This window comes from Mirounga angustirostris, unplaced genomic scaffold, assembly GCF_029215605.1.
Source record: "Mirounga angustirostris isolate CCGP_5_RB_7025 unplaced genomic scaffold, mMirAng1.0.hap1 SCAF_7, whole genome shotgun sequence".
Lineage (NCBI taxonomy): Eukaryota > Metazoa > Chordata > Mammalia > Carnivora > Phocidae > Mirounga > Mirounga angustirostris.
Genome location: NW_026991715.1, coordinates 32,294,485 through 32,304,913, shown reverse-complemented (window position 1 = coordinate 32,304,913; position 10,429 = coordinate 32,294,485). Strand labels below are relative to the sequence as shown.

Below are 10,429 nucleotides of genomic sequence, written 5' to 3'. Positions count from 1 at the left end.
AAAACCCACAAAAAATGTGAACAATATGTTTATTTAATATAACTTTTTGTGTGCATAGAAGCCATATAAGTAAAAAGGCATGAGATTACATAGGTGATTATATTACAAAAGGGAGGAAAATAACTAGTGTCTGTATTGCATTCTGGATACAGTTCCAGGTATTGGTAAAGCTTTTTAAAAGAGACCTATTTCTCAAGCAGTGACCTGCCTCAGGGCAATGACTGCTCTCTCCTTCCCCACAGCCTTAGTATTTTTTGCCAAAAGGCCCAGATTTGAGTAAAGGGGAGCGCCGTGAACGCAGGATCCGGGCATAAGGGCTGCAGTCTGTTGAGCTTTGGCAGGTGGGTGTTCTGGGAAGTAAATTTCGAAGAAACGGTTTCTTCCCTGGGGGCTGTTGGTTTGGTTGCTGGTTTTCCTGGTTGGCACCAAGGCGCTTTTTGGTAGAAGCCTGGCCTTGGAGTTTTAGTACAGTATGATACTGCTCTGCGATGCATGCTGCCTTCTTCCGAAGGTCCAGTTTTACTAGCATCATGTTATTCTGCAGCTCAGCCAGGGTCTGATCCTAAGGAGGATGAATAAAGTTAAAGAAAGCCTTTTGGTTTGGTGTATTAGAGAAACTAAAGGGCAAGGTAATACATGCCATCCACTACCTAGTTACTAACAACTGTTTTTACAAAAGATTAATTCTTTAAAGTCAGAGCTTATCATTGAATAGGGGATATTTTCTTTAAGACCCAAACAAATAGCACTGAACAGAAGGACGTTTTCTAATACATGACATGAGCTTACTTAACCTCCAAGAACCCTAATGCCTATGTATTAAGAGCTGTGTTTAGGGGCACCTGGCTGGCTCAGTCAGTAGAGCATGCGACTCTTGGTTTCAGGTCATGAGTTTGGGCCCCAGGCTGGGTGCAGAGATTACCAAAAATAAATAAACTTAAAAAAAAAAAAAAAAAAAAGCCTCATTTAGTCTAAGATTTTTTTTTTCCCCACTCTGCAATCAGGGTGCCTTTTACTGATGGCAATTGTCATAGCTTGTTAGTGTTTTGTCTTAGTGGTATAAAATAACAGTTTCTTAAAATCTATGTTTTTTTTTTTTTTTTTTAAGATTTTATTTATTTATTTGACAGAGAAAGACACAGTGAGAGAGGGAACACAAACGGGGAGTGGGAGAGGGAGAAGCAGACTCCCTGCCGAGCAGGGAGCCCAACGCGGGACTCGATCCAGGGACTCCAGGATCATGACCTGAGCCGAAGGCAGTCGCTTAACCAACTGAGCCACCCAGGCGCCCAAAATCTATGCATTTTGACTTTGTTTTTTAAAAATAGAGTTATTTATTTATAAAGATTTTATTTATTTGACAGAGAGAGATAGTGAGAGAGGGAACACAAGCACAGAGAGCTAGAGTGGGAGAAGCAGGCTCCCCGCTGAGCAGGGAGCCCAATGCGGGGCTCAATCCCAGGACCCTGGGATCATGGTCTGAGCCGAAGGCAGAGGCCTAACTGACTGAGTCACCCAGGCGCCCCTATTTATTTATTTTTTAAGACTTTTTTTATTGATTTTTGTGAGAGAGTGAGAGTGCACGAGGTGGGGGGAGGGGCAGAGGGAGAAGCAGAGTCCCTGCTGAGTACGGAGCCTGATGCAGGGCTTGATCCCAGGACCCTGGGATCATGAACTGAGCTGAAGGCAGACTCTTAACCGACTGAGCCACCCAGGTGCCCAAGTTTTATTTTTTTAAGTAGGCTCCACACCCAATGTGGGGCTTAAACTCATGACCCCGAGATAAGAGTCACATACTTTACTGACTGAGCCAGCCAGGTGCCCCTTAATATCTACACATTTTGGATGAAATATAATATCTACTTCCATAGGGTTGTTATAACAGAAAATGCCTATAAATTACTTAGCATAGTACCTTGTACTTAAATAATTTTATTTTGCAAAGAAGAAAAACTCCCCTCCCTTAAGACTATCCCAAAAATCTCTGCTTTTCTCTTCTGCTTCTCATTTTTCTTTCTCACATATACTCTGGAGTGGGCTGATGGGAGAGAAGGAGATATATAGGGTACCCTAACCTGTTTGATTAAGATGTCATCACAAGTGGTCAAGGCTTGGCGTAGTTTTCCTGCCCCAGTGCTGTGGCAACAGGCTCTTTCTGCTGACTGAAGAGACTCACCAAGTTTCTGAATCTCTGTCCGCAGCAGCCTTATATTCTGAAAAGAATAAGTGTAGGAACCACATTGTGGCCAAGATCAACCAGGATAATGAGCTGAAGGAACTGGATAGCCATTTGAAGAGAAGTAAAATTAGAAAGGCTAGTCAGCTAAATGAAGGAGCCACTCTGCAGGACTGTGCACAAAAAACAGAAACAAAAACCCTGGTCCTCACATAAACCACAGGTACAGGACTGGAAGCTGCCTTAGGTAAGAGCCTTGGTAACAGAGAAAGGTATAAATTACCTTTTGGCCCTCCTCTAGTTTCTTGTCCACATCAATGGTAAAAGGCTTGGCTGAGGGTGGTGGTTCTAACATTTTCTGATACTTCTGTAGTTCTGAGGGAAGGAAACAAGAAACTTGTATGCTTTCTAGCCTTGGACTTACCTCTTAACTGAATGAACAGTAGCTTGCAGCAAATATAAAAAGTGAGGCCATGTGCACCCTAGAGTGAAAGGTCAGGGGATGTAGCTCAGAGTTGAGGAAATGATCTTGGAGTTGGGAGTCTGAAGGCCCAAGTTTGAACAGTTCTCTGAACCACTCCTATGCTTTGTGCCCTCTCTCCTTCCTTACCTTCAGTGGTGGAGTTTAGCTCTGCTCTGCACTGTTCCAGTTTAGCTTTAATCTCATGGAGCTGCTGACTGGAGGCAGAAGCTGCCAACCTTTGTGACCGCCGAAGGGACAATTCAGACCCTGATTGTTGAGGGGCTATCGGCTGCTGTCTGGCTTCCTGCAAAAGAGCTTCTAGCTCTTCAATTTTCTCATCCCGTTCCTAAGAGGGAAGCAGCACAGTTCCATCAAGAGTCAGACAAATCTTGCAGGAATGGATGACTGAACAGTGAGCAAAACCTTCCCTGACAATTATGCCTCAAAAGCCTGTTAGCAGGGTGCCTGGGTAGCTTAGTCGGTTAAGCGTCTGACTTCGGCTCAGGTCATGATCTCCGGGTCCTTGCTATTCACTCAGCGGGGAGTCTGCTTCTCCCTCTCCCTCTGCCCCTCCCCCCTGTTCATGCTCACACACTCTCTCAAATAAACAAAATCTTAAAAAAAAAAAAAAAAAGAAGAGCCTGTTAACTCTTAAGCCATTTCCAGGTCAACCAACCCTTAATTCATAGACTGACACCTGATAGTACTTTTTAAAAGACTAGAAAAAACTGAGTTACATATTCCTGCCCTACCAGAGTTTATAAAATCTATTTACATCAGACAAGCTAGTGATGGGAATCAGTGGCTTGTCGGGGCTGCTTCAGGGCAACTCACCTGAAGCTCTTCTTGGTAAAAACTTGTAAGTGATTCTTTGAGGATCTTTAGTTTCTCTTCATACATTTCCTCTAATAGTTCCTTTTGTGTGTCCAAATGTTCACTGTCAAAGAAGAAAAATGGATAAAGAAGAATGTATATACACACACACATGTGCACACACACACACCAGAATATTACTCAACCATAGAAAATGAAATCTTGCCCTTTGCAATGACATGGACGGACTGAGAAAGTATTATGTTAAGTGAAATAAATCAGAGAAAGACAAAATACTATATGATTTCACTTTATGTGGAATTTAAGAAACACAAAAAACCAGACTTTTTTTTTAAACAGACTCTTAAATAGAACAAACTGGTGGTTGCCAGAGGGCAGGGGGGTGGGAGGAATGGGTGAAATAGATAAAAGGAATTAAAAGGTACAAACTTCCAATTACAAAATAAATAAGTCACAGAGATGAAAAATACAGCATCAGGAGTATAACAACACTGTAATAATGTATGGTTGAAAAATGGTGACTACACTTACTATGGTGAACATTGAATAATGTATAGAATTGTCAAATCCCTAGGTTGTACATGTAAAACTAATACTGTATGTCAGTTATACTTAAATAATAAATTTTTTTAAGAGCAAGAGTGAGTCAGGAGGGAGGGTCAAAGAGAAAATCTAAAGCAGGGTGCATGCCCAGTGCAGAGCCCAATGTGGGGGCTCCATCTCCCGACCCTAGATCATGACGTGAGCCAAGATCCAGAGATGCTTAACCGACTGAGTCACCCATGCACCCCAATAATAAATTTTTTTCAAAAAAAGAAGAAAAGGGAGTGAAGATTCTGAGGAGTTAAGTTTGGAGGACAGAGCTTGAGGCACAACTCTATCCTAGTCCCTATTCCCCACCCTCTGTCTGGTCTAGTTGACAGACCAAGAGCGGTCACTCAGCTGATACCTGCACCACTGTTCCCGTTGTTGCATCTGTTCCACCATCTCATTGCAAATTTCATCACGGAGCTGCATCTCCAGCTGCAACTTTTCCTGCCGTTCTTTACAAAGCAGTGCTTTCATGGCTTCCACCACCTGCAGGAGCTCCTGGAGGGACACACAGTTCACAAGTGATCAGATGTCCATGCCCCACAAAGGTGAAGGCCCACCTGGAAGGCAGCGTGGAAAATACGTAGCCATCAAGCGGCTACACCAGAGCTTTCTTGCATTCTCACCTCTTTGCCATACATGGAGATGTCAACTTCATTCTCAATGTCATTATCAAGGCCTGGTTCTGTCTTAGCTCCCATCTCTAAGCTGGGAGATGCCCGCAGACTGTGTTCCTTGATGAATGAATGTAGCAATGGGAATCCCAGTTGGACAGGTGGAGCATGCACAAGCTAGGTGGGGAAGGGGTGGGAAATCAAGTGAATTCATAACTAGTCCCTAGTAGACTCCTTAAATAAAGGTACCAGCCCAAAGTGAGCACAACCATTACACCTACAGCTTCTTACCTGGCTGGCAATGGCTGAGAACTTGGCCACATGAAGGGTTTCATCATAGGTAGATGCACAGGGATTCACATTGACAATCATGCAGGAGCGGCCTCGACCTGTGAAGAAGCCTTGGAATACTCGAGTCAACTTGCTGTCACGGAAGGGAACCAGGTTCTGTTTTGACCTAGCAGGGGATCAGAGAACAGAGCTATAAGCAGAATTCCAGCCCTTAGAGTATCCCAGCACCATCCCCAGTGATGACTGGGAAGTCTCTTAGCAAACTGCAGTGCTCCAGACCATCCTAGCCCGTGGCTTACAGCCAGAAGCTCACCGATTCTGTTGGTTTTGGCGCAGGGCAGCAATACAACGGCCCAAGGTGTGCAGGGAAGTATTAATATTTCCTGCTTCCTTCAGCCGCTCACCACTTTTCTGATCTTTGCAGCGCTCTGAGCCAGCCAGATCACAGAGTGACAACCTTGAATGGTGGACAGGATCTGACATAAGGACCCCACATGTTATGAGCTTTCCAGCCCTTCATATAGTTCTAGGGAGGGGAGGACCCACCAAGGATCGCTGTACCCAAGGAAGCAGAGCAAGACTCTTAATAGAAGTAATTCCTCTGAGGACCTCCCTTAACCCCTGCCTCCAGTACCATTTATGACCAAGAAGCCCACATTTCTAAATGGAAAAACGTACTCGCTGATCTTGGGGATGATATCCCCTTCCCCCTGAAGGTGCAGGATCCGTATCGAGAAGATGCTATGACTGGAAATCAATAAAAGAAAAGTCACTGTGTATCTTCCATGACTAGGTGGAGGACTATTGTTTCCTAGAACACAGTGAAAAGTTGACTCCCACAGCCCACTCACCTGCGGCTAGAATTCTGGTTCAGATGGGTGCTGGCAAAGCTCTGGTTTTTACGACCCACTTTGAGCAGTTTCCAGGCCTCCTCAGCATCCTGAACATGAACCCAGTTGAGATCTGAGGCAAAGGAGAGAAAGGCATATAGAAGATGGGAGCACCTAACTTGTCCAGGTTTCTCCCAAGTCCTGTTTCAGGGTTGTTGGCAGCCTCCCTACCTTCCCATACCTTTCACATAGGGATTGCCATTTTGATCTTCACAGAGCCGCAGAGTCTGCCTCTTGCGCTGCTGGCTAGGTGGTTCTAACAGGTCATAAAGCAGTTCATTGTAGATCTCAAAGAAGGAGATCCAGACGGAGAAGCGAATGTCTGCAGGGACACTCACAGGGGCAGTGTCTGGCTGTGCCCATCGGTGACTCGTTTCTGGGGAAGAAGCCCATGTACAGGGCAGGGCATCAGCTCTAGAGTAGTCCATCTCCCCTTTGGCCTGCAAGGGCCTTAGAAGGAGCAGCGTTAGGTTGAAACCTCTGGTTTATACCCCTGGAAGCTGTTGGGAGCAAGGGAGTGGGTTTCTACTGTTACTTGGTACAGAACCCAGTCATGGTACGTACCATCCAGCTGGCTACTGCTGGTCATGTGACTGGAGGAGAGCCCAGCGATGCCACTGTCAAAGCTGGTGCTGGTACCCATCCGACCTTCAATGTAGACACTCCTCTTCAAGGAGGTGGACAGCTCCTCCTGGAGAGGCCCAGGGAGAAAATAAGCGCAAAACTTTCCACAGATTTGTCCTCTTATCCCCACCTCTGTGATCACCAGCACTTCACCTCTTGGAGGCCTCCATTTAGCAGGGCCAGTTTCTTCATTTCCTCCTGTCGGATCTGCTTGCTGTCTAGCCAGATTACCTCATTGAACAGTACAGGCTTCAGATCAGGTGTTGGTTGAAGTTGGCCTTGGAGGCTATTGAAGATCAGAGCCAAGGACCGGGGTAGGATCCCTCCATCCTTGATGGTACCTGGAAGCATGTGAGAGATGGACAGCTGAGTGCTCCTTCCAAATTCAAAGCATCAAAAGGCAAAGAAAACATCAGTACAGGAGCACCTGGGTGGCTCAGTCGGTTAAGCGTCTGCCTCGGCTCAGGTCATGATCCCAGGGTCCTGGGATTGAGCCCCGCATCAGGCTCGCTGCTCAGCGGGGAGTCTGCTTCTCCCTCTCCCCGTCCCCCTTGCTCGTGTTCTCTCTCTCCCTATCTTTCTCTCACAAATGAATAAATAAAAAATCTTAAAAAAAATAAACAAACAAAAACCAAAAAGCATCATTACAGGCCAATCAGCAATTCTGTGAGGCCCACTACTCACTCACCTTGAATTGTGTGGGTTTTCCCTGAGTTGGTGACTCCGTATGTATAAATGAGCCAGTTCTGCCCTTTGAGTACATCCTTTACCATCTCCTTCACGGTCAGGTTGAAGAAGGATGCCTGTCCCACTTCTGGCCCAAAGATCTAGAGACAGACCCAATTTCTCAGAGGCCCATCCCTCATCTCCCATTGCCTCCTGTACAGAGCCAGCAGATGTGTCCCTTCCTGATTGACTGGCTCTGGAGACTACTCAAGCAACCTCTTCCCACAGTGCTTCCAGCTGCTCTCCCAACACTGAAGACAAAACCACCCTCTGCCAGTGCATCTTTCATCCAAATCAACAGACACTTCCAGGTACCATCAAGGATGGAGAGAGCCTACCCCCGGCCCTTGGCTCCGATCTTCAATAGCTTCCAAGGCCATTGTGTGTGTAGCATCACACTACTCTCGGGCTACGTCTGATGCTACACACACAATGGCACACAGTAATCACAAGGGTGGGCTTTAGAGATGGATAGTTCTAGATGCAAAGCCTAACTCTACCACTACCTAGCTACATGGATTCAGCAACATAATCTTCACTGAGTCATAGTATCCTTATCAGGAAAATAGGGACAAGAATAATAATAATAGAGATGTTGGGAATTAATACACATAAATTAATGCACTGACTCATACATGAGTCCCCAAAATTATAGACATGCATATATAAGGAACTCACAGTCAAGTAAAAGGCTTCCCCTCTAAAGAGAGAATAAAGTTGCCCCTAATATGTTGGTCCTTGTTCATAAACCAGTACCTCCATACCTGGGAAAAGGTGAATCTATGGGCAGCTTGGCCAATTCCCCGCTCATTGCTCTTCTGGGCAAAGGAGTCCTTGGGTGCCTGTAGAACAAGGGTCTCCACATTCTCGATATGGACACAATCCTGAGAAGGGGTAAAAAAAAAATCACAGAAGGAAACAATCCTAGGAACCTTTCCTGTATTGTATCATGCCATCTTAAATCCTCCCTCCTCAGACACTCACCTGATCTTCCTGTCGTTCCAACTCTGAAGGTAACAAAGGCCTAACTCTCAGGTATACTTTCACCTTCTCTGTACTATCCTCAGATGGAACCTGTGGCAGAATTCCAGGCCGGAATCAGCAGTTACTTCCAAGCAGATGGGCAAACAGCATAATTCCAGAGAATCATGCTAACAGTACCCCCATTTCACCTCACATGCCTGTACAGCTAGCTACTCCCTAGTTCCATAATTATTCCAACCCACATGGGTTTTTTCACTGCTTTATCACCCTTCACTGTCTTCAGTATCCTGGAAACGTTGGCCTGCCACACTGACTTCCTGAATTAGAACTGGTTAACTGGTATGCAAATCAGCATGTGGTATTACAGCAAAACATAGTAGTTAAGCACCTTGGAGGCAGACAAACCTAAATTTGAGTTCCAATTCCATCATTTAGAAGTATGACATCTTGAACAAGTTCTTTAGATTCTCTGCCTCTGTTTCCATATCTGTAGAATTGGGTTAATAATAGAACCCACTTCATTCATGCAACAGATATTTAGAGATCTGCCTACTATGGCCTGGGAACTCTAAGGCTCTGGTGGTCCAGAGGCAGGGACATTATCAAGGCTCCTTCTCTCATGAAATTTTCTCTATAAAAGAGGAGACTTCCTAGTAGAATTGTTTTCAACCAGCACCATTTCCCCACCAAGGGACATTTAGCTAGGTCAGGGGAAGTTTCTTAGTTGTCACAGTGGGAAGAAACTAGTGACATCTAGTGCGTAGAGGCCAGGTATGTTGCTAAACATCTTAAGGTACAAGACAGCCCCCTAAAATGAATTATCTGGCCCCAAATGTTAATAATGCTGCAGCTGAGAAACCCCAGCTTAGCATAAAGGCTCCAAAAATGGAAGCTACAGTTGATATTAAAAACATACTTAATGGCAGTATGATCTTGTGCAAATTACTTAACACATCTACGCCTCATGGTGAAGAAGAGAGAACTATTAGCCTTCCCTCTTAGGACTGAGAGTATGCACGTGAGAGTGTTTCCTTAATGGAATGCAAATAATAGTTCTTAAGGACACACAAATTTACATTTTTCACCTGTCGTGCTCTTAATTTTTAATTGATCTCTCAGACCCTTGGGATTGCTGTCTTTGACCTGATACTAATTCTGTATGGACAACTGGTAGGCTGAGGACATCACTTTCTGCTGCCAAGCCACTGTCCAACTCCTTTACCTGCTGCTTATCCTCCAGGGAGGTGGAGATGACAGAGCAGTCTGATATCAGGTCTTTGCGTACCACAGACCCTAAATCTGCAGCTGTGGACTCAAACATGGGGGAGACTACAACCTCCTCATCTGACAGCAAGCCGGCTGGCGGAGAAAGGATCCCTTGCGACATGACAGCAGGGGCAGCTTAGGTCTACAAAGAGACAAGAATGGGTAGGGAGGAGAACTTAAGGGACAGAAGAGGCTGCAAGTTCTAGGTAAGAAACAATTTCCTTGCCCCAGGACACCTTCCTCTCGCTGCTTGAATTCCTACTCCCTTATCCCTTCAAATGCCAGTAGAGGGGTAGGGAATAAGAGGAGTTAATCACGTAATCCTGTCTTAGGCATTTCCGACCGCCAAAAGGAATGAACAGATACCTCGCTCCAAAAGCAGAAGGCCACACTCTAATTAGGGTGCCTCGCCCACCGGTGTCGAGGAGGTGGTATATTTGCCTTAGGCTCCTTCTCCAACCTCACTCCAGGCCCAAAGGGAGGACAGAGGTATTAAAAAAAAAAAAGGGATTGCCGCAGCTTCGCTTTCTAAAAGCCTATCCCGCGAGGGCAATTACTGGTACCGCAGCTGGGCTCCGGCACAGCCGCAAACTCACCGAAGACGCGACACTCGCTCCTCCTCTGGTACCGGCTCACACACCCTGCTGCCGAACCTGGACTTTCGCCGTCTGAGAGCACAACTCCACCCACGAGGAGCACCTTTGTTACTGATACAATGTTTTAAATTACGCGCTGCGTTCGTTCGGCCAATCAGACAGCGAAGCCTGCAGCTGCCAATCAGCGCAAGGAAAAGGGGCGGATGCGACTGGTAGACGGTTTGCTCTGGCTTGACCTCTGCCTTCTAATGTGGGTCCGGGTTAGCAACTGACAGAATTTGGATTCGGGCCGCCTACAATTCTTCGCGCTTAACACTTTTCCTTGGACCTTAGGAACTTCTTTTCTAGGAAACCTAAAGGAAATTCTGAGGCTT

At 45.7% G+C, this 10,429-nt stretch overlaps 1 protein-coding gene across 1 annotated transcript; it reads right to left on the bottom strand.

The window, feature by feature from the left end:
- Positions 1 to 12: 12 nt before the first annotated feature.
- Positions 13 to 10,210, bottom strand: KIF20A (kinesin family member 20A). The gene is made up of 19 exons (XM_045893115.3): positions 10,056 to 10,210; positions 9,416 to 9,601; positions 8,194 to 8,283; positions 7,974 to 8,093; positions 7,172 to 7,310; positions 6,637 to 6,824; positions 6,424 to 6,550; positions 6,041 to 6,235; positions 5,821 to 5,932; positions 5,648 to 5,716; positions 5,283 to 5,426; positions 4,970 to 5,135; positions 4,691 to 4,855; positions 4,423 to 4,562; positions 3,474 to 3,576; positions 2,787 to 2,985; positions 2,460 to 2,551; positions 2,076 to 2,213; positions 13 to 562 (listed from the first exon to the last, which is right to left on the bottom strand). Exons 2-19 carry the CDS (start codon positions 9,578 to 9,580, stop codon positions 245 to 247), a joined length of 2,670 nt encoding a protein of 889 aa, XP_045749071.1. The 5' UTR covers positions 9,581 to 9,601; positions 10,056 to 10,210; the 3' UTR covers positions 13 to 244.
- Between the last annotated feature and the right edge of the window lie 219 nt (positions 10,211 to 10,429).

What these genes read in the sequence shown, in the direction of transcription:
- KIF20A (XM_045893115.3), bottom strand. Translation starts at nt 9,580, where the DNA reads ATGTCGCAAGGGATCCTTTCTCCGCCAGCCGGCTTGCTGTCAGATGAG. An exon ending in CAACGGGAACAGTGGTGCAG is followed by an intron (nt 3,577 to 4,422) that starts GTATCAGCTGAG and finishes CTTCTTTGACAG; the next exon opens with TGAACATTTGGACACACAAA. An exon ending in TTTACCAAGAAGAGCTTCAG is followed by an intron (nt 2,986 to 3,473) that starts GTGAGTTGCCCT and finishes CTTCCCTCTTAG; the next exon opens with GAACGGGATGAGAAAATTGA.